Raw genomic sequence first — 24992 nt, 5'->3', positions numbered from 1 at the left:
TTAAGCAGGGCAAAGGCTAATAGAGTTTTGTCAAGAGAATGCACTGGTCATAGCAAACACCCTCTTCCAACAATACAAATGAAGACTCTACACATGGACATCACCAGATGGTCAACACTGAAATAAGATTGATTATATTCTTTGCAGTCAAAGATGGAGAAGCTCTATACAGTCAGCAAGAACAAGACCGGGAGCTGACTGTGGTTCAGATCATGAACTACTTATTGCCAAATTCAGACTTAAATTGAAGAAAGTAGGGAAAACCACTAGACCATTCAGGTATGACCTAAATCAAATCCCTTATGATTATACAGTGGAAGTGACAAACAGATCCAAGAGATTAGATCTGATAGAGTGCCTGAAGAACTGTGGACAGAAAACTTCATGACATTGCATAGGAGGCAGTGATCAAGATGATCCCCAAGAAAAAGAAATGCAAAAAGGTAAAGTGGTTGTCTGAGGAGGCCTTACAAATAGCTGAGAAAAGAAGAGAAGCTAAAGGCAAAGGAGAAAAGGAAAGATATATCCATCTGAACGCAGAATTCCAAAGAATAGCAAGGAGAGAAAAGAGTGCCTTCCTCAGTGATCAGTGCAAAGAAATAGAGGAAGACAATAGGATGGGAAAAACTAGAGATCTCTTCAAGAAAATTAGAGATGCCAAGGGAACATTTCATGCAAAGATGGGCACAACAAAGGACAGAAATGGTATGGACCTAACAGAAGCAGAAGATATTAAGAAGAGGTGGCAAGAATACACAGAAGAACTGTACAAAAAAGATCTTTATGACCCGGATAGCCATGAAGGTGTGATCACTCACCTAGAGCCAGATATCCTGGAATGCAGAGTCAGGTGGGCCTTAGGAAGCATCACTACGAACAAAGCTAGTAGAGGTGACAGAATGCCAGTTGAGCTCTCTCAAATCCTAGATGATGCTGTGAAAGTGCTGCACTCAATATGCCAGCAAATTTGGAAAACTCAGCAGTGGCCACAGGACTGGAAAAGGTCAGTTTTCATTCCAGTCCCAAAGAAAGGCAATGCCAAAGAGTGTTCAAACTACTGCACAATTGCACTCATCTTACATGCTAGCAAAGTAATGCTCAAAATTCTCCAAGCTAGGCTTCAACAGTACGTGAACCATGAACTTTCATATGTTCAAGATGGATTTAGAAAAGGCAGAGGAACCAGAGATCAAATTGCCAACATCCTTTTGATCATCAAAAAAGCAAGAGAGTTACAGACTCTGCTTTACTGACTATGTCAAAACCTTTGACTCTGTGGATCACAACAGACTGTGGAAAATTCTTCAAGAGATGGGGATACCAGACCACCTGACCTGCCTCCTGAGAAATCTGTATGAAGGTCAAGAAGCAACAGTTAGAACTGGACGTGGAACAACAGACTGGTTTCAAATTGGGAAAGGAGTACGTCAAGGCTGCATATTATCACCCTGCTTATTTAACTTCTATGCAGAGTACATCATGCAAAAAGCCAGGCTGGATGAAGCACAAGCTGGAGTCAAGATTGCCAGGAGAAATATCAACCTCAGATATGCAGATGTCACCACGCTTATGGCAGAAAGCAAAGAAGAACTAAAGAGCCTCTTGATGAAAGTACAAGAAGAGAGTGAAAAAGTTGGCTTAAAATTCAACATTCAGAAAACTAAGATCATGGCATCTGGTCCCATCACTTCATGGCAAATTGATGGGGAAACGATGGAAACAGTGACAGACTTTATCTTTTTGGGCTCCAAAATCACTGCAGATGGTGACTGCACCCATGAAATTAAAAGATGCTTGCTCCTTGGAAGAAAAGCTATGACCAGACTCAACAGCATATTAAAAAGCAGAGACATTACTTTTCTGACAAAGGTCCATCTAATGAAAGCTATGGTTTTTCCTGTGGTCATGTATGGATGTGAGAGTTGGACTGTAAAAAAAGCTGAGCACTGAAGAATTGATGCTTTTGAATTGTGGTGTTGGAGAAGACTCTTGAGAATCCCTTGGACAGTAAGGAGATCCAAACAGTCCATCCTAAAGGAAATCAGTCCTGAATATTCATTGGAAGGACTGATGCTGAAGCTGAAACTGCAGTACTTTGGCCACCTGATGCAAAGAACTGACTCATTGGAAAAGACCCTGATGCTGGGAAAGATTGAAGGTGGGAGGAGAAGGGGACGACAAAGGTTGAAATGGTTGGATGGCATCACTGACTCAATGGACATGGGTTTGAGTAAGCTCCGGGAATTGGTGATGGACAGGGAAGCCTGGGGTGCTGCAGTCCATAGGGTCGCAAAGAGTTGGACACAAGTGAGTGACTGAACTGAGCTGAAAGTTAATCCCTAAAGTATCACTGTAGAGATTCAAAAACGGAAAGAAAGAAAAGAGAAAAAGGAAGAGAGGAAAGAAGGAAGGAAAGAAGGGAGGCAGGGAAGAAGGATGAAGAAAGGAAGGATCCTACCAGGAGACCATATGGAAAAAAATAAGAAGGGAAAATAAGCCTCGTTAAACATTGCGTGAAGGGAGTTAAGAGAAAAGAAGAGATTGTTCAGGATCCAAAGCTGGCCTGGAGACGTGGAACATCAGATAATCATTGTCTTATTAGACTTTTTTCCATTATGATATTCTATTATTTTGGCAACATCAGGATGCCAGGATTAAAGCACTATTATATGTCTATAAATCTGCTTCTAAGAGGTCAGAAGTATTTTCAGAGCCTCTCTTCCAAACCCTAGGAGGACCAGTTAAGCCTCTGTGTCCATGAGTGAGAGGATTCTGCTGTCCCGGGCTACTTCCTGGTAGCTGGCTCTTGACTCTGATTCTGAGCAATCATACTGTAGCTGGTTCCTTTTTATTCTCTCCACCAATTTAGCATAACTTCTAGTTCGTGATGTTGTTTTAGGCAGGGAGGCTAAAAAAACTCTTTCCTTTATACTATAAAATGCACATTAGCTCGGTGCCACCTTCTATTAATACTACTCCTTTTCTTTCTTCTTACCATGGAGACCATTTTTGCTTCCAAAATTACTCGGCTAAAAGAATATGTGTTTTTCTATAGTAAACATATTCTGTTTTCCCCAAAGAATCGTGCTTAAAAATGAAATATACACAATTAACATAAGGGGGAAGAGATAAGTTTAGTATTTTTTTTCCTTTTGAGGCAGTTCATTTGGTTTGTTAACTACCAATTGTTAATTACCAATATGGGCAAAATACCAGGGTGGGTGAGGGTGGGGAGTCAAGAAAAGCAATGGAGTTGCCCATAACAGGTTGGATCAGACTCTTATTTCCGGTTGCAATGTCTTTTTGCTTCTTTAGGCCTAAATTCCTTGAGACTCAGTTTTATAAGTATTTAAGTGATATAGTGAGTCTATATCCATGGTAAATGAAAAACTATAAGAAAATCTTTCAGTCTTAGTTCCAACTGAAAAATAAATTTGCTTATCATCATCATAGCCAACAAGTGTAAGAACTTACTATGCTTCTGGCATTGTGCTATGTGCTTTTTATTTATTATCTCACTTAATATTCTCTATAATCCCATCTGGTCTCAGGTCTTTAGATGAGGAAACTGGGGCATAGAGATTAGATATGCAAGGTGATGTGCTGGAATGTAAATTCATTTCGAGGCTAGAATCTACTTCCTTAATCATGCTACTGTGTGACATCTCCTATGGCTAAATAGTTTATCCTCAAAGGACATTTTCCCAGAATTGCATTGACTTTGTATGTGCATCATGTTTTTTAATTTTTATTTTAAAATGTAATTCCCTCCCCACTGTACCTTCAAACTGCACTTGAAAAATGAGAAATTTACTCCCCAAATAAGAAAGGATTATTTTGTGGAGGTCTTCAATCACTGCATGTAACAGACAGGATTTGACCATTATGTCATTCTGGATATTTCCGGTGATATGGTCAGAGAAGGAGAAAAAGCTCTATTAATCGTGACTGTTGCTTAGAACCTGAGGTTTCTCTAAGCCTCTCACAAATATTAAGGGTCACATATTAAGGGTCTTCTACGCTGAGGTCCTTTCTTCCAAAGTTCAGACTTGAATGTCTAATTGCCTGCTTGCCATCTCTACTTGGATGTCTAATAGACAACTAAAGTTTAACATGCCTTGAACTAAACCCCTCATGTCCCACCCCAAACCAGTTGCTGCGGCACCCTCCCCTGTCTAAGTTGATAGCAACTGCATCCATCCACTGCTCAGACCAACAACCTTGGGGTTTTCTCCTCTTTCTTCCTGTAAAACCCTCTACATCTAGCCCATCAAATAGACTTATGGCTTGACTTTCAAAATATGACCAGAATCCAGATACGTCACAACCTTCCCTGCTGCCCTCCTGGTCCAAAAGTCCATCACCTTTTGCAGGATCCTTGTAATAGATGCTCAAACACTCTCCTTGTTTCTCTTCCTTTGCTCTGTTACTGTCTATTCAATTACAACCACCAAAGTCTGTCTTCACAACTAAGTCAAATCAGGTCTCTCCTGCTCACAACCCACCAACAGCTCCTCATTTTCCTCAAGAAAGAGCCAAGGCCTTACAGTGGCCCATGAAACCCTGTGTGATCCTCCTGTATGTGGTCTTCCAAAAGCTTTATCTCAGGGAGGGATGGGGAATGCAGGCATCCAGACCTCCAGCATCAGTTACATATAAATCCTGCCTGGATTGTAAACGTCATCTGAAATATGGCGTGGTAAGTTTCTAGAGGAAGATGAACATGTTCAGTAAGATTCATCTACACGTGTAAGTGTCAAATGTAATCCCTGGGAATTAGAAAGGAGTACGACTTGAGGGAAATGGTCCTTCTGTAAAACACTGTTAAAAATTTCACAGTAATGTATAGGGGAGAAGACTTCAGAAAAGAAGCAATTAGGCTCGTGTTTTAGACATTGGGTAAATGAAGTTAAAAAAGGAGACAGACAAATTTGCTGTCATTAAAAAGCCAGGAGATATATATATACACACACACACATATGTCTCTAGTTTAGTCTAGTCGCTAAGTTGCGTCCGACTCTTTTGCAAACCCTGGACTGTAGCCCACCAGATTCTTCTGTCTATGGGATTTCCCGGGCAAGAATACTGGAGTGGGTTGCCATTTCCTCCTCCAGGGGATCTTCCCGACCTAGGGATCTAACCTGAGTCTTTTTTGCCACTGAGCTACCAGAGAAGCCTTGGACACACATATACATGCATATATTGAGTTGGCCAAAAAGTTAGTTCCATAAAATGTTATGGAAAAAAATCAAACAAAGTTTTTGGCCAACCCAATATTATTATTAGTGACATTTGGTGATGTGAAACAGCCTAGATAACTGAACATTAGTGTGAAGGCAACTAAGAAATGAGTTGACTTAAATTCTCCCTATTAAAGAAGGGAACACAGTATAAAATTTATGGGAAAAAATAGTGTCAGTGGTCATACATACTTTTCATAAGAGAGCCCTGCAAAAAAAAGAGTTTGGGATTAGACATTAATGAGGTGGTAGGATGGAGAAGCAGGTGAAGCAAGAAAATAAAACACTTAATAATCCTCAGGCATTTCAGATGGCCCCATATCATTTAATTCTTACAAAAAGTACATGAGAAAAGTATGAGCATCCCATTTTATTTTTATTCTTTTTTGGCTTACACAATAGACATATATTGTTTTTTATAGTTTGGAGGCTAGAAATCCAAGATCAGGGTATCAGCATGGTCAGGTCTGGTGAGAGCTATCTTTCTGGCTTGCAGGCAGCCACATTCTCACAAGTTTTCTGGTGTCTCTTCTTAGAAGAGCATTAATCCCATCACGAGGGCCCCACCCTCAGTGATTGTCCTCATTTTATAGATGAAGAAACTAAGTCTCAGAGAAGTTTGGGAGTCCTTAACTTCTGGAATGAACAGCTGGTGAATAAGAGCAGTTTGTATTCGTCTTCAGATGTCCCAGTCTTACACCCCACTGCTCCTTTTGTGATGAGAGCATCCACCCACTTCCACCACCACATTCCCTACGACAGCACTTCCCTATGGAGAAATACACCCCATCACAACAGCATCTCACCCAGCATACAGAAAGTCTAACAAGGTGACTTAACTACACTCAACTGACAATCAGCTGGATGACTTCCAGGGACTGTCAAGATGCTACTGAAGTTGCATTTATGCATGTGACTTTTTTTTTTCCGCTTGGAGAAAGGATTGACCCCAGATGTCAAAATGGTACCAGGGAAAAATATACTCTGCTTGACGTCTTTCAGATGAGGCTTAAACAGAGGTCCTGCCCCTCCCGGTCATCAGTGATCTCAGAGCACTTCTTACAAGAGCGAAGGTGTCAACCTCAAGCCAGTTTTCCTCATTCCATATTCTATGTGCGTTAGTCACTCAGTCATGTCCGACTCTTTGCGACCCCGTGGACTGTAGCCCGCCAGGCTCCTCTGTCCATGGGATTCTCCAGGCAAGAATACTGGAGTGGGTTGCCGTATTGTCTATTTCCATGAATAAATACATTCTTTCTTATTGCAGTCTTCCCCAGCCTTTGAGGTAAATATCTTTCACCTCTTGCCCTAAATAGTGTGGTGATTTTGAGATGCAGAAGAGCTGCTGCGTTTCACACTGGAGAAAGTCCCTTCTTCAAGGTCAATCATGTTGATCACAAATGTTATCTGTAACATATCCTGGAATTTCCCAAGAGGAAGATGAAATATTCGTATCAAGTATTTATTCTTGTTATTTATATCATTTCTTCTGTTTGCTCCTCAACCAGTAAACAGATTCTCTTTATAAGGAACAGGCATACATTGATGACAAATATATCGCTATTAGCTAAGAAAACAGTTCTCTGACACCATCTGGCTGTCTTTATTTTCAGAATATGGTTATCACGTACGTACGTTTTTAAGGCCAGTACTGAAACGCAAGACTATTGATTCTCTTTTTCAAACCTCTTTATATTCTAGATCTTTATCCAAGAGCTGAGGGGTTTAGTTTAATGTCAAAATGCACTCTGAGTGGGAGCAAGGAAATCTGTGTGAAGTGATAATTTAGACAAGGGCCTGTGAGCTCTCTGGGAAGAAAGAACTAAGAAGCAGAGGAAAGGATATGATACGTGGGTGTGATCCAGATGATAACATTACCTAACATTTGTCTTGGGCTTTTCCGGTTTCAAAGAACTTGCAAATATATGATTTCATCTCATACACTCAAGCACACCTTCATGAATTAATTCAGCAAACATTTACTGTCTTGTACTGCTACCTACCCTGTGCTAGCTTTTGTGTTGGGAATACTCCTATGAATAAGAAATTTAAGCAGCAGTCTCAAAGAACTGAAAGTCATGGAAGCAAACACATATTTAAATTAATAATTACAGTTGTTGTCATTGAAAGCTTTTTATAGTACAATCAGATCAGATCAGATCGGTCGCTCAGTCGTGTCTGACTCTTTGCGACCCCATGAATTGCAGCACGCCAGGCCTCCCTGTCCATCACCAACTCCCGGAGTTCACTCAGACTCATGTCCATCAAGTCAGTGATGCCATCCAGCCATCTCATCCTCTGTTGTCCCCTTCTCCTCCTGCCCCCAATCCCTCCCAGCATCAGAGTCTTTTCCAATGAGTCAACTCTTCACATGAGGTGGCCAAAGTGCTGGAGTTTCAGCTTTAGCATCATTCCTTCCAAAGAAATCCCAGGGCTGATCTCCTTCAGAATGGACTGGTTGGATCTCCTTGCAGTCCAAGGGACTCTCAAGAGTCTTCTCCAACATCACAGTTCAAAAGCATCAATTCTTCGGCGCTCAGCCTTCTTCACAGTCCAACTCTCACATCCATACATGACCACAGGAAAAACCATAATACATACAGAATATTGTGAAAGGATAATGAAAGAGGCAACTCATTTGAGTTGAGTCTTGAAGAAAACTATTCAGATGTAGGTTGGTGGGGTTCAAGTGTCAGATGAAGAATGGATAATCCAGAAGAACACCTATTGAGAGGTAAAAGAGCTTGTTGTTTCTGGAAGATAAGGCTGAATTTATCAGCAGTAACGTGCATGAGGGGAGATGCATCCATCTCTCCATCCATTCATCCATCTAATAAATTGTTGATCATTTATTTACTATGATGTACAAGCTGGGAAAACAAAGACAAATAATATGGAATCCTGTCCTTCAAGAAGATCACTGTCCAATAGGAAAAATAGACATGGAAACAGATCATTGCTTTTCAGACCTTGCTGAGTCTAAGAAAGTACTCCTAGGATCTGGGATGACACAGAGGAGATACCAAACACTGCTTGGCTCATTCAAGAAGGGCTTGATAGAGAAAAACATCTCTGATAAGATGTATATTGAAGAAAGGCTCTGCCTAGTAGATCAGAGAATACTGTATTCACATCAGAGGGATGAGGTCATGTGAGAAGCATGTAGGAACACTCAGCATAGGTTACTCAAAATCGTGGTCAGTGTGGCTTTAGCCCAGCTTCTGTCTGTGCATCTAGAAAGGACAGGAGATGAGTTGGAAACATTGGTAGGGACCAAATGACCAGGATATTTGGATTTTGTGCTGCAGGTGACATGGAACCTCTGAAGAGTCGTAAATCAGGATGGAGATACGTAAAGCAAATTTGTGTTTGGAAAGATCCAAATAGTAGCAACATGGAGGCTAGATTAGGGAGCAAAACTAAGAGAGTGATTTCCTGTTTGGAGATAATTGGGGATTCCATATTATCTCCAAACAGGAAATAGGAAATAATAGGGGACAAATGAGGATCTGAGTTAAGTTAACAACAGAAGAATGGATAGGAGGGGCTGTATTTGGAGATCTTAGTGGGGTAGACAGTTATAATTTTGTGGGGGTACAAAGGGAAGGGGAATTTAGGTTAGCAACTGGGCGAATCATGCTGTCATAGACCAGAACAGGGCAAGAAGCAAGAGTCAAGTGATGGGACTTAGTCTCCATCATGACAGAAGTGGAGAAGGAGAAACCAGGGCCTGCTGTGGGCAGTTCATTAGATGTTGGCATCATTAAATGTTACCAAGAGCATGGAAAGGGCAGGTTCTGAAACTCATAATGAACTGGTGAAATACAGATGCTGGGTATTAACACGAATGCAGAAATGAAGAAACCAAAGCTTGGGTCTCTTAACTGATCAGGAATCCAGGAATTCTAGCTCCTAGGCTAGCGCACTTTTCATTATATTGTGCAGTGACTTTTTTGGAATTCATCAGACATCCAACCTGTGACTTCCTGGGCCTGGACAGTAAGCATCATGTGTTGGTCTATTTTGAGACTTGAATTCAGAGCCTGACACATCCAGAAACACAGAATATATTCAGTGCTGAAACTTACAAACTTGACCAAGTAAATAAAATTTTCTTCAATTTAAATATACAGTAATAAGGGGATGCTTATAGACAACTGATTTATTTAAAACAATGTTGAATTTCAATGACTGGTTATTATAAAAATTGTTTACCACAAAAGAAACGCCCCCAAAATTCTGTCTCCCTCATCACTGAATTTCTTAATTTAAAACCAGTGAATATTTGTGTAGATCATACCATGTGGGATTCTTTACAATTTAATAAGAGTTCTTCAACAGCTACTTAAAAGAATTATTAAACTCACCTAGAACTATTGATTTAATAACTAAAATAATTTTTAAAATATTTATAATATAATGTCTAAAAGAAATTAATATATAAATTACTATAATCTGATGAATTCAATGTTACTATAATTCTAAAACATTAGTCACATATATTCCTATATTACTAGTGGCAGTTACAGCTGAATTACAAAATCTGAAAAATTCTTAATTGATGAATTTCAATTAATTTATTTTTAATGTCAAAAACAGAAACTGAATAGAATGGTGTAAGTTTTAAATGTAAGACTATTCCCTCAACAATGCCTAAACATTGTCTATAGCCAGAAAGTATAATTTATTACGTCAAGTAAATATTTACCAGGAACTTTGGTTTCACACAAACTCAAAACCATCAATTCACATGGTACATTCACATTAATATACTAGTTTATTCACATACATGTAGGTATTTTAAAGATTCTTTTGTCTTTCTTTAGAGGATTCTTTTTGTGATAAAGGATTACTTTTATGCTTCTCAACTGTAGAGAGTAACTGGGAATAAAAAGCAATAGGGAAATAATTTAGATTGCCATGTGTTTATTTTGCATATTCCCCATTATCTATATATTTGAACAAACATGATTCAGTTGTCTGCTTGGGTACATTATCCTACAGAGATGTTTAATGACGTCATAGGAGAGAATGACGTCACATTTTCAATATTATGACATAAGTCTAAGCTTAAGGAAAAGGAACAGATGGCTGCAAGAGAGAAAAACCCTTGTTTAAATTACACTAAAACCAGAAGTTGGCTCTGAATTGCAAAATGTAATTAAAACTTCATTTTAAAATGCATTTCACAGTTTATCCACCCTAGGAAGAGCTTTTTACCATATGAACTTTGCAGCTGCCACAGAGCACAAAAGAGGTTGCGTTTTTCATGTAAAGCAATACATAGTTCATGGAATGATGGTATTGAGGAGAGTGAAGATAAATCTCATAGACATGGCAATCCTATTTGTTAAAATGTCACATTTCTTGGGAATGGTGTCAGAGGCATGAAAAATGGCTTTAGAAGAAAAAATTACTTGTGGGAGGTTTTGGTGGCTATAATGTGTTGGAGAGAAGACAGGACCAGTGTCTTCATTTGCTGTTGACATTGGGCTGATTTGCCCAAGTGTCTGCGTTAAAGAGTGCAATTTGGGATAATTAACACATGCCAATTACCAGCATAAGTTAATTAATTGCATTTTATTCAGCACTTTTAGGTATACTATGTAGTTTTGCTCCATTTCAGGTTGCCCAATATTTGTCTGGATTTTCTATTTCTTGTTAAATAGGTCTTTTTACTTTACTTTTATTTTACTTCTCTTAAACAGTAAAAGGAAAACTATGACAAGCAATACTTGGGGAAATTTGTCTAACACTTTAAGGGTTAAAAAATAATTTTTCTTAACCCCTTTGACAGATGAGTAAAAGACTTGGAGGCTTCAGTGACTTGCTCAAGGTCACTCAGAAAGTAGATGTTGTTGTCAGAGGTAGGATCAGACACTGTGTTCCCAGCACCCTCTCTTTCTCCATTGTCCCAGATGCATAGAACATGCACTGCATTCGTGAAGGGATAGCTGTGGCCAGTGTCACTACACAACATCACACTGAAATGTGCTCATGTTTTGTGTGTGTTTCTGTCTCACTGAGTACTCTCTACAAGTCAATGTAGATTTCTTAAAAAATTTTATTGGGGTGTAGTTGATTTGACAATATTGTGTTAGTTTCTACTGTACAGCAAAGCAAATCAGTTATACATATAAAATATCCACTCTTTTTTAGATTCTTTTCCCATATAGGTCATTATATAGTATTCAGTAGTGTTCCCTGTACTATACACTAGGTTCTTTTTAGTTACCTATTTTATATATAGTTATATAGTAGTGTGTATATGTCAATCCCAATCTCCCAATTTATCCCTTCCCTCCTTTCACCCCTGATAACCATAAATTTGCTTTATATGTGTGACTCCACTTCCATTTTTGTAATAAGTTCATTTTTATCATTTCTTTAAGATTCCACATATAAGTGATATCATATGATATTTGTCTTTCTCTGAGACAGAGATGGTCTCTAGGTCCATCCATGTGGCTGCAAACAGCATTATTTTGTTCGTTTTTATGGCTTAGTAATATTCCATTGTAAATATATACCACATCTTCTTTATCCATTCCTCTGTCAGTGGGTATCTAGGTTGCTTTCATATCCTGGCTATTGTAAATAGTGTTGTAATGAACACTGGGATACATGTATCTTTTTGAATTATGATTTTTTTTCATATATATGCCCAGAATTGGAATTTCTGAATCATATGGTAGCTTTATTTTTAGCTTTTAAGGAACCTCCATATTTTTCTCCATAATGGTTGTATCCATTTATATTCCCATCAACAGTGTAGGAGGTTTCCCTTTTCTCCACACCCTTTCCAGCATTTGTTGTTTGAAGAGATTTTTTTTCTTTTCTTTTTTAATTGGAGGATAATTGCTTTACAATGTTGTGTTGGTTTCTGCTGTACAACAATGCAAATCAGCCATATATATATATATATATACATATATACACACACACACACATGCACTCCCTCTTGAGCCTTGCCTCCACCACCACCCCACCCGTCTAGGTTATTACAGAGCACCACGCTGAGCTCCCTGTGTTATATAGCAGGTTCCTACTAGCTAGCTATTTTACACATGATAGTGTATATACAGGGCTTCCCAAGTGGCTCAGCTGGTAAAGAATCTGCCTGCAATGCGGGAGACCTGGGTTCAATTCCTGGGTTGGGAAGATCCCCTGGAGAGGGGCATGGCAACCCACTCCAGTATTCTTGCCTGGAGAATTCCTATGGACAGAGGAGCCTGGTGGGCTGCAGTCCATGGGTTGAAAAGAGTCCAACATGACTGAGCGAATAAGCACAGCACAGTGTATATATGTAATGCTACTTTCTCAATTTGTCCTACCCTCTACTTTCTTAGTTGTCCTACCCCACTTGATGATAGCCTTTCTGATTGGTGTGAGGTGATACCTCATTGTAGTTTTGATTTGAGTTTCTCTAATAAGTAGTGATGCTGAACATCTTTTCATGTGCCTCTTAGCCATCCATGAGTCTTTTTGGAGAAGTATCTATTTAGATCTTCTGTCCATTTTTGATTGTTTCTTTTTTTTAATTGATCTACATTAGCTGTTTGTATATTTTGGAAATTAATCCCTTGTTGTTTGATTCATTTGCAAATATTTTCTCCCATTCTGCGGGTTGCAATGTAGATTCTTATGTAAAATTTAACTGCAGAAAAAACTAAGTTTATACAGTAGCTATGATGACATGTTTAAAAGCATCTACTTTTTCTTATATTTTCCTATCGTCTGCAATAGTGGTAACAGAAGAAATGTCAGTGGACATTAGGAAATGGGAAAGAAGCAGTGTCATTAGTAATTATTTGCTTTTAAAAATTCTCATGTGCTTATCAGGCCCTTTGTTCCTGATTAATTTCTTTTTTTGCTTGTTTTTGGTTTTTAAAAAATATTTATTTATTTGACTGCATCGGGTCTTAGTTTTGGCACATGGGATCTTTGTTGCATCTTTGGGATCTTTCATTGTGGTGCACGGATTCTCTAGTTGTGGTGCACGGGCTTAGTTGCCCTGCAGCATGTGCGATCTCAGTTCCCTGAAGAGAGATTGAACCTATGTCCCCTGCATTGCAAGGTGGATTCTTAACCACTGGAGTACCAGGAAAGTGCCTGCATTTCTCACTCAGTAGTTAGATCTGAGCCAATTTGACTAAATAAGTTGTCTTTACTATATATAATGTGTATAAAGTATACACTCTACAATGCATACTCATTTCTGTCCCCACATACATTTCATACATAATGCATGCATAAGCATAGTCCTAACAATAAACTATTAAGAAATATAGTACTGTATGCAGAGAATTCTAAATGTTATAAACCATTTCACGTGCAAAACATTCCGATTTTTTTAAAGTATTTCCATTCTATTTACATATATTAAAATATTTTGGTCAAGTTTAAGTTTGCTAAATTTCTGCCTGGAATTGTTTTTGAATGATTTCACTTTAATTCACTAGTATTCATAGGAATTAAAAGGATGCAGTTCCAAGGATCCCAAATGATTATTTTGGGATGGCTTTACAAAAACACCCTTAAGGTTGCTGCTGCTGCTGCTGCTGCTAATCGCTTCAGTCCTGGCCGACTCTATGCGACCCCATAGACGGCAGCCCATTAGGCTCCCCTGTCGCTGGGATTCTCCAGGCAAGAACACTGGAGTGGGTTGCCATTTCCTTCTCCAATGCATGAGAGTGAAAAGTGAAAGTGAAGTCGCTCAGTCGGGTCCGACCCTTAAGGTTAAGCCACCATAATTAGAATAGAATACTCATGTTGAAGCCAGAAAGTGGGTCTTTCTCCTTGCTACATCCTAGTGTCTGATATATGGTAATTAGACACTTAACAAATATTTGGTGAATGAAAGAATAAATGAAATTATTCTTCACTCCATTACTTCATCTAATTAAGAGCATAAAAAATGTATCAAAATTGCATCCTTTAAAGAGGTGGGCAAATTTGGCATGAATAATCAGGGCTAAAGAGAATAATATGTGTTGATAGTCCATCCCCTGTGCTCTGCCTTCTCTTTTAGAAACCCTCAGGTAAAATTCCTCTGCCTTCCATGGGGAGAAATTTTCAGAGAGATGTGCTGTGTTCCTGCACTTAATTATCACTGTGCCCCTAATCATACTCTAGGCCCTGGGTTTCCATCAAAGCCCTCTGTTTTGTTAAATACATAATTAAGCAGAAAAAGACTGATGCACAGCACCTGTCTGTTGCCCTCCCAAGGGCTTGGAGTTTGATCAGTAAATAGCTAATGCCCAAATACCTTCCAACCATGTCTCTCTACCCCACCTTCCTTGGTAATGAAAGAATTTTGTTGTCATAAAAATACCTACAGCTACTCTATAGTCCACGGCAGAGAAAACTTCCTTGGAGGCAGGTGGCAACAAGACTCTCCCTGGGTTGTCTTCTTCCATCACATATATCCTGTATCAGACCAGGCCCAGAGGCAGGGCTCTGATGATGTGCCACCTGAAAATGTGGCTGGAGTTTTAACAGATAGTCAAGTTTTAGTAAGTGATTAAAAGGCACAAAGCCTTTGTGGATTAAAAACCCAGACAGCATCACGGAAGTGCTGGTGTTATTTTCTGACAAATGTTGACTTTGGGTGGCTGTAACTGTCAAGGGCACCCCCCTGTGATATTCCCTAGGGTTACACCCGCTGCATTCCTGGGCACTTCCACCGGCCGGCATTTCCTAAAGAGAACAGATGGTTAGGGGAGGGGACTAGACTCAGAAGCAGATTTATCTTGTCAGGCTGTTGTCTCCAGGCAAATGACCTGAAGCAGGTCACAAATGGTCATGTGACAACAATGTGGTTTAGAGCGTCCTAAGGCGATGGCCATTCATTAACCCTTCCCTCTCAGGGTCCCAACTGCTTCTTTGGGCTAGGCCTATCACAGTTTTGTTGTTGTTTTATGTGTACATGCACGTATTTTAAGATAAAATGCCTTATGTCTGAATGTGAGTGAAGAGTTACATATCTTCGAAAATATTTATTGCTTTAATAAATTAAAGGTGTCCAGGATTATGGACACCCTGAAGTATTTTATTTTTTATCATATATCATGTATTTACTTATATTTCCCTATCATTAAGTACTCTGACTCTGAAGTAATTGCATTTTGTATTCTCAAATGATAGAAATCCTACCTTTAAAGAGAAGAATGAAGTTTTACAGGGATTGAAAGCCTGTTAAAAGCTAGAAAGCCCAGTGTCCTAAAAAAGGGTCACAGGACAGAGCCAGCATCTTAACTTGCTACCAGCAATCACAACAGCCCGTGGGTTCAGAACCTTCTCCTTTATGCCCCCAAATTTCTGTTGTTGTTTTCCTGGAAGGCTTGTTTTCAGGATTCTCTTCTTTTTGTGTGTGTTGTCTGTGCGTTTTGTTACACGAGATACATGTTCTTTTGTGATGTGTCCCCATTATAGAAGCTGAAGTCCTTGCCCTTTCAATACAGATCAGACTGTGTGTGCAGCAGTGGACCTCAGAGAGTCTGTGAAAAGATGACCTAGTCCAACGTTAGCCTGGCAACTGTCTTGCTGTGAACGCTCACATCAAAAAGCTAACGTTGCCCGCCTCTGCCCCCCTGACTTTTTTCTTCTGTTACTTTATTTGGTTTGTTTTTCCCAGTGCACTCCTTTTTGTGAGGCCATTTCCCCTAATTTGCCTGTGCTCTGAAATATTCATACTTATAGGCACAGTACTGTTTTTTTAGACACTGGAACCCTGAATCATCCCTGTATGGGTACAGAATGGGTGGCTGTTCTAGGATTGGTCTCAGGATTTTCTAGGGTGCTCTGAGTTTGGCTGATGTCAGGTCAAGCTCTACCTTCCATCTCAGGCCATTTTTAAAAGAGGCAATGAAATGGCAGTCAATGAAACTGAGATAGTGTAGCTTTATCGCTCAAAAGAAAATACATATACAAGTGTGTGTACACGTATATGGGTACCTATACATGTTGATTTTATGAGCAAAAAATAAACAGATATATATACAGACATATATATGTATGCATATATATATTTATATTTTTTATTAAAATATTTTTAAAGACTCCATTTTATTTTATTTTATTATTTTTTAAACCTTTTGGCTGCATGGCATGTAGGGTCTTAGTTCCCTGATCAGGGGTATAGTTTGACTATCTGAACAGAGAAGTCCTACTGTTTTAGAAGTTAAGGTTTATCTCACAATTTCCAGTGAAAGGTTACGTTCTATTAAGGCCAAGCATCATTTTCTAGGGCTTCCCTGATGGCTCAGTGGTAAAGAATCCGTATGCCAATGCAGGAGATGTGAGTTGAATTTCTGGCTTGGAGAAGGAAAGGGCAACCCACTCTTCTTACCTAGGCAGTCCCATGGACAGAAGAACCTGGTGGGCTATAGCCTCCATGGCATTGCAAAGAGTCGGGCATGACTGAGCAACTGAGCAGGCATCATTTTCTAACTTGCTTACATGTCTAGCTATAAACAGATAGATTCTTTAAGAAAGCTGGAGCCAGTTTAAGCAGTAGGGCAGGCTGAACATTCACAGGAAAACTTCCAAGCAGAGTACATATAAAATAATGAATAAAATGAAAAGGGACAAAAGATCATATTTTAAAATGCCTGTCTAAGCTGGTAGGAAAGCAAAGGACTTGCTCGGGGTGGCGGGGGTGGGTGGTGGTGCAGAAACAAAAGAGAGAGCAGAGAAATGAGGTGTAGGGGTGACCCAGAGCTGCCGTTTTCCCACGTGCTTTTTTTTATTGCAGTGTAACTGATGTTTAATATTATGTAACTTTCTAGTGTACAACATAGTGATTCACAACTTTTAAAGCTTGTATTCCATTTATTAGCTATAAAATATTGACTATATTCCCTGTGTTGTATAGAATATCATTGTGGCTTATTTATTTTATACATAGTAGTTTATACCTTTTAATCCCCTTCTGCTACCTTGTCCCTCTCCCTATCCTCTCCCCACTGGTAACCACTAGTTTGTTTTCTTTATCTGTGAGCTTATTTCTTTTTTGTTATATTCATTGGTTTGTTGTATTTTTTTAGATTCCACACATAAGTGATATCATATAGTGTTTGTCTTTCTCTAGTAGTACACTATCTATCCATGTAGTTGCAAATGGCAAAATTTCATTCCTTTTTATGGCTGAGTAGTATTCCATTCGGAGAAGGCGATGGCACCCCACTTCAGTACTCTTGCCTGGAAAATCCCATGGATGGCGGAGCCTGGTAGGCTGCAGTCCATGGGGTTGCTAAGAGTCGGACACGACTGAGTGACTTCCCTTTCACTTTTCACTTTCATGCATTGGAGAAGGAAATGGCAACCCACTCCAGTGTTCTTGCCTGGAGAATCCCAGGGACGGGGGAGCCTGGTGGGCTGCCGTCTCTGGGGTTGCACAGAGTCAGACATGACTGAAGCGACTTAGCAGCAGCAGTATTCCATTATATATAATGGAGTACTGTATATCACTTCTTTATCCAGTCATCAGTTGACGGGCACTGAGGTTACTTCCATGTCTTGGCAATTGCAGATGATGCTACTGTGAGCACTGGGGGGGCACATATCTTTTCGAATCATTGTTTTTGGCTTTGGGGCTTTATATCCAGGAGTGAAGGTTCTGGGTCACATACTCCTATCTTTAGTTTTCTGAGAAACCACCATACTGTTTTCCATGGGACTGCACCAACTTACACTCCCACCAACACTATACAAAGGTTTCCTTATCTCCACATCCTTGCCAACATTTGTAATTTGTGTTCTTTTTTATGATGGCCATTCTGACAGGTGTGAGATGATATCTCACTGTGGTTTAATTTGCCTGATGACTAATGATATTGAGCATCTTTTCATGTACCTGTTCATCATCTCTATGTCTTCTTTGGAGAAATATATATTCAGATCTTCTGCCCATTTTTTAATCAGATTGCTGTTTTCTGTTACCTGGAGGGTTTTAAAGGGTGAAGTGAGAAAGTGCTGGGGATGAACAGAGATCAATCAGAGATATAGCTTCCACCAGTACATAAAGGGAGTACTCCTTTCACTCCCCCCAAAAACACCCATGTGGGTGGACTCAGTAAAAACCTGGCCCACAGAAGGAGTTTTTAGAGATTTTATTTCTTCCTCAGTCTTGTCTTCTGGTGGAATGGAGGTAGTCAGGAAAAGAGTCTTCCATGAGAATCAATAACCACAAACCTGTACTTACTGAATTTAGGGGCCAAAATTCATAGCATCTGCGTGGTTCTAAAACCCTCAAACATCTAAGCTGTCACAAAAAGACAAATACAGTTCAATTCTACATATATGAGATACCTGCAGTAGTCACATTCATAGAGACAGTAGAATGGTGGTTGCCATGGACTGGGGGTAGGGAGCATCGAGGGGAGAGGGGATATTGTTGTTTCATGGGCATAGAGTTTCGGTTGTGCAAGATGAAGAGAGTTCTAGATATTAGTTGCCAAACAATATGAATGTACCAAAAACAACCAAACTTGACACTTCAAAATGGTTGAGGTGGTAAATTTTATGTTATATGTATTTTCAGTTCAGTTCAGTTACTCAGTCCTGTCTGACTGTTTGCAACCCCATGGACTGCAGCATGCCAGGCCTCCCTGTCCATTGCCAACTTCCAGAGTTTACTCAAACTCATGTCTATTGAGTTGGTGATGCCATCCAACCATCTCATCCTCTGCCGTCCCCTTCTCCTCCTGCCTTCAATCTTTCCCAGCATCAGGGTCTTTTCTAATGAGTCAGCTTTTCACATCAGGTGGCCAAAGTACTGGAGTTTCAGCTTCAGCATCAGTCCTTCCAATGAATATTCAGGACTGGTCTCCTTTAGGACGGACTGGTTGGATCTCCTTTGCAGTCCAAGGAACTCTCAAGAGTCTTCTCCAACACCACACTTCAAAAGCATCAATTCTTCAGCAGTATGTATTTTACCACAGTAAAAACTGGTTTATAATTTTTAAAAATTTAGTTTAAAGTAGTCTCAAGTTAGTAATGCTAACTCCCTATAAGAAACAAACAACACAAAACAAAAAAAATAGGAAAATACCCTCCAACCTAGAACTCATAATAATTTCCAAACAATCTAAGATCACAGTAATATTTTACAAGGAAATAATGAATGAGGGCCAGAAGAACCAATGAACTATAAAGTCAGAGTAAAAAGACAGTGGAAATTAGGTTTATTAACTACAAAGTTAAGATTGTATTTTTGATAATTTTTAAAAGATGAAGCTGAAAATATGATGAAGGAAAAATAAATGATCAAAATTAACCAAGGAGAACTTGAAAGTAACCAAATGAAACTTATCGAAGAAAAAATCTATAGTTCTTAATATTATAAACCAAACGGATGGACTAAGCTGCAGATTGATTCCACTGGAGAGAGAAGTAGTAAATAGGAAGATGAGACTGAAGAAATTACAGCTCAAAGACACAAACGGATAACGAAGTACAGCTATTAAGATCCTACATGTATCAACTTATATATAATAAGGAAATAGGAAGCAATATTTGAAGAGACAATGGCTGAAGTTTTTCAGAAACAATGGAAAATACCTTCCTACCCAGGAATTCCAAGCAACAAAATAAAAAAGAAATTCACACCGAGATAGCTCATAGGGTAAAATACAGAACAGGTGACAAAGATGGTACAAGTAATCTGAAAAACGGACAGATAACTTAAAAGGAAACACAATTACTTAAAGCTGATATAACAGCAATAATACATGTCAGTTGAAAATGGAATACCTTTAAAGGACTTAGGGAGAATAACTTTTAAATAGAATTATCCATTCTAATCCATTATTATAAATTATCTATTATATTAAATTATTCCTTATGAACGAAGGAATAAAGTCATTTTCAGACACATGAAACCTAAGTATTTATTACCAAAACAGACCCTCAGTAAAGGAAGATCAAATGATGTACCTCAGGAAATAAGTAATATTTTAAGGATAAAGATCTGACATGTGAGGAAAAAATGGTAAGCAAAGGAAAAAAGCAAAAACATTAATCTAAATATATACTGACCATGTTTTTAATAACAAAATAATATCTAATCACTGGGTTTTAAAAAATCAAGTAGACCCCACGTCCTGAAAAATTTAGCATATAACTTAGATTATATCTGAGGCTGAAGGATTTTAAAGTCCTTGTATTACTAGGAAGGAAGGAAGGAAGGTAAAAATATTTACTGTATTCGAAACTTTTAAAATTATATGCATTAAATATACAGGTTGAGTTTTCTACTGTAACCACTAATAGAATATAAATAGTATACATACCTTCCAAAGAAGGGGAAAAATAGAATATGGAGATGAAAATGAAACAATAAAAATAAATCAAGAAATTTTAACAGTAACTATGACAAAAAAATCAGTGGACATAGTGAATGTAAAAAATTGGGTTTACCATATAAAAAGAATATGGCTGGGTAAAACTCCAAACCCAGCCATATGCTTTTTATATAAGACACACATAAACTATAAAGACAAACATGTAAAGATTGGTATAGGCACATCAACATCAGGTAAAACAGCTTTTAAAACCCCCTCCCCAGTATTCACATTACAATGTAGAGCAGCTCAATATATGTTGATATATTTCATTTCACCAGGAAAAATAATAATTTGTATGCATGTGATAACATAGCTTCACAATATATGATGCAAAAATTGAAATACGTACAATCAGAAACTAAACATCCACCATGATGGATTTTAACATACTTCTCATGGTAACCAATAGATTGAGAAATCAAAAAGTCAGTAGAAATATAGAATATTTGAACACCACCATTAACAACTGTAGTCTAATGGATATATAGAGAGCGTTTATATGGTAACAGCAAAACACAATGTTTTCAAAAACCTAATAAATATTTTTAAATTTTAAAAATATATATTATTTATACACTTTTGCATGTCTGATATATTTCACACTGTTTACAAAGAATTAAAAATCATCTTATTGACTAAAGGTGCTACATATATTCCATATCATACAAAATATGATAAAAAATACATTATTTTAAATTCAAATGAAGCTACCCAAGACCTCAGAGCAAATGGTAGAGGCAAAATTTAAAAGAAGTTGTCTCTGGGTCCAAAGATTCTATTCTTCACACTGTGATGTACTACCTCAGTGACCATTATCGAGAAGCATCCTTGTATTTTATCAGTACAACCAGAAGATTCCTGAAGATTGCCAAGTATTGATCTGGATACCAGCTGCCAGAACAACTGCCTTTACCTCCATGTCCCTCAGTTTTCCCATTAACACTTGCTTCTCTGTTCTGCCACAACTGTAACATGTTTAATATTTTTTCTGCACAAGATTTTACAGTGTTTTTATCAAGATGAAGCATTTTGCCAATACATTCCATAGGAACATTAATTTATTAAATAGCAGACTGTCAGGTCTCATGATCAGGATTTATCAGTCTGCTAACATGACTTTATTCCACTTTGCAAGATAGAAGCAATTGTAATGTATTATTATTCTCATTGGTACTATGTTAATTCCTTCATCAATTCAGTGCAAGGACCAGTGTCTAGCCTTTGCAACATTGTTGGACGTTTTCATTCTGATGACTGTAGCTACTGTCTGTTTATATAGTCAGTTATTTTACTGACCCTACACATCTAATATAATATGAGGAGGCTGAGTGGTGGACCTCAAAGAGACATGTCCATGTTTCAACTCTCTGAATCTTTGAAAGTGACCCTATTTGGAAAGAGGGTCTTTTCAGATGTAATTAAGTGGATGATTTTGAGATGAGGTCATTCTGGATGATCTGGGTGGGCACTAAATCTAATGACGGGAGTCCTCATAAGAAACGAAAGAGGAGACACAGACGGGCTTGAGGAGGCCATCTGAAGACACAGCAGAAACTGAATTTAGGCGGCTACAAGCCAAGGAAAGCCTGGAACCACCAGATGGTGAAAACAGCAAAGAAGGCTCCTCCTTGTAGGTCCTTGGAGGAAGCACAGCCTTGCCAACACCTTAATTTCAGACTTCTGGCCTCCAGAGCTGTCAGAGAATACATTTCTACTGCTTGAAGCCTCCCAGTTTCTTATAATTTGTTACAGAACGATAGGAAACTAAGATATAATACCACCAAACAAATAATATATGTATTACTATTACTTTTTTAGCATTGCATTTTCCAAAATTCAGATAATTCAAACCATCAGTCACAACAGCAAACCTCAACATTTATATGCGGGTTTTTATTCTCAGAATGAAACCAATTTGCCTTCCCTTTATATTTGCAGATAAATCTACCACTCTATCTACTGGTAAATACTAAGCAGTTGGAATTGACACCAACTGTGACATCATACCTTGAGGCAAAGCAGTGATACCTTTGAAGGTATTATGAAGGATTATGAATACCATTGGAGAAGGCAATGGCACCCCACTCCAGTACTCTTGCTGGAAAATCCCATGGGCGGAGGAGCCTGGTGGGCTGCAGTTCATGGGGTCGCGAAGAGTCGGATACGACTGAGCGACTTCACTTTCATTTTTCACTTTCATGCATTGGAGAAGGAAATTGCAACCCACTCCAGTGTTCTTGCCTGGAGAATCCCAGGGACGGGGAGCCTGGTAGGCTGCCGTCTATGGGGTGGCACAGGGTCGGACACGACTGAAGCGACTTAGCAGCAGCAGCAGCATGAATACCATGAAGGGTTATGAAGGATTAACTAAATTAAAAGAAATGACTTACGCAAAATACCTAGGGTACTAACACAGAGTAGGGACACAAAAATGGCATCAGTGACTTTTATTAATGTTTATGGTAAAACTTTCTAAATACTATCTAACGTGTAGTTAGTAGTTTTCTCTAGTGTTTCATTGGTCTGATGATTCTATTTATTTGATCATCCATGAATCATGAGATGGTTGACATTAATTGGTAGATGTTCTGCTTACCTATCGATGTGTGACATAACGGTTTTGGAGATGTCTCCTCCAGCTTCTTGCAACACTCGGATAATCTGAAACGGTGCACTTTGATTCCTTCCGGGATGAATAATAACAGGACAGCCAAGCTGAGTCTGGGCGTGAGCTGTTGCCTGCAGAACCTTTCTTTCACTGTCAGTCAGAGGCCAGGAGCAACCAATTTCCCCAATAACACCACACTTGATACTGGTTCCATCGGCTCCACAGAGAATTTCATTAACAAGGACATCAGTAAGCTAAGGAAGAGTGAGAATGAAAATTTATAAACTGGATTTTATCAACAGAGAGTCAATACAGTATGTGAATGAATTTATTCATTGAGTCACTCATTCTTTTGAAAATGTATAAATATATTCAACATTCGTTCAGTTAATATTGGCAAATGAGAAAGGCATTTTACTGGCAAAATCTCAAATTCAACAAGTTATTCTAAAAGAATTTTAGAGTAGTCCAGTGGTTAAGACTCTATGCTTCCAATGCAGGGGGCCCGGGTTCAATCCTTCGTTGGGGAATTAAGATGATACATGCTGCAAATGTGGCCAAAAAAAAAAAAAAGAATTTGAAAAGTTATACATGTATATGTATAACTGAATCACTTTGCTGGACATCTGAAACTAACACAACATTGGTAATCAAATATACTCCAAAGAAAATTTTAAAAAAATCTTAATTAAAAAAAAACATAAAAAATACAAGTTACTCTAAATCAAAGATTTAATAGTATCTTACTGTAATTATTTTACAAGAAATTCATGGATTTAGGAAGCTACATGGGGAAAAGTGACTTAAGAAGAGTACATACCTTGTACATTCATTCATTCATTGAGATAAAAATCCATAATTTAATCTCAGGGGCATGTAGAATGTAAAAAGACTGTCTTTGAGTCTGTGTCAACCGTAACAAGTAATTCTTTAATTCTCTATTATTTATTCTGTCCTTTACCCTACTGTTTTTGTTGTTTAGTTGCTAAGTTGTATCTGACTCATTGTGATTCCGTGGACTGTAGCCTGTCAGGCTTCTCTATCCATGGGATTTCCCAGGTGAAAATACTGGAGTGGATTGCCTTTTCCTTCTCCAGGAGATCTTCCTGACCCAGGGATTGAACTCATGTCTCCTGCATTGGCAAGTGGATTCTTTACCACTCAGCCTCCTGGGAAGTTCCCTTTACACTATGAAAAAGAAAGTATAGTCACTCAGTCATGTCCAACTCTTTGCAACCCCATGGACTATAGTCCTCCAGGTTCCTCTGTTCATGGAGTTCTCCAGGCAAGAATACTGAAGTGGATTGCCATTCCCTTCTTCAGGAAATCTTCCCGACCCAGTGACCGAACCTGGGTCAGGCAGATTCTTTACCATCTGAGCCATCAGGGAAGCTACACTATGCAGCAAAGCAAATTCACAGCATACAATTCTAAGATGACATTTTGGGGGAGTTCCTATTTATATTTACTGCTATGTGTGGTTAGAAGAATGTGTAATCCCTGATATCAGGATAGTCTTCAAATAATATCAATGTATATAGAGACCAATTAAATATATATATATATATATATATTTGAATATATCCCTGGGCTTCCCTGGTGGTTCAGTGGTAAAGAATCCATCTGCCAATGCAAGAGACACAGAGACTCGGGTTTGATTCCTGGGAAAATCCCCTGGAATAGAAAATGGCAACCCACTCCAGTATCCTTGCCTGGGAAATCCCATGGACAGAGGAGCCTGGTGGGCTATAGTCCATGGGGTTGCAAGAGTTGGACATGACTTAGAGACTAAAGAAC

At 38.7% G+C, this 24992-nt stretch overlaps 1 protein-coding gene across 1 annotated transcript in view; it reads right to left on the bottom strand.

Moving 5' to 3' along the window:
* Positions 1 to 24992, bottom strand: part of PTER (phosphotriesterase related) — a 76330-nt gene that overhangs the window by 9535 nt on the left and 41803 nt on the right. The window contains exon 5 of the mRNA XM_010859971.1: positions 23184 to 23449. Coding sequence (XP_010858273.1) covers positions 23184 to 23449 — 266 coding nt within the window. The remainder of the gene's footprint in view (positions 1 to 23183; positions 23450 to 24992) is intronic.

The sequence above is a fragment of the Bison bison genome, unplaced genomic scaffold (assembly GCF_000754665.1).
Source record: "Bison bison bison isolate TAMUID 2011002044 unplaced genomic scaffold, Bison_UMD1.0 scf7180017864461, whole genome shotgun sequence".
NCBI lineage: Eukaryota > Metazoa > Chordata > Mammalia > Artiodactyla > Bovidae > Bison > Bison bison.
This window is presented reverse-complemented; position numbering and strand designations above follow the sequence as displayed.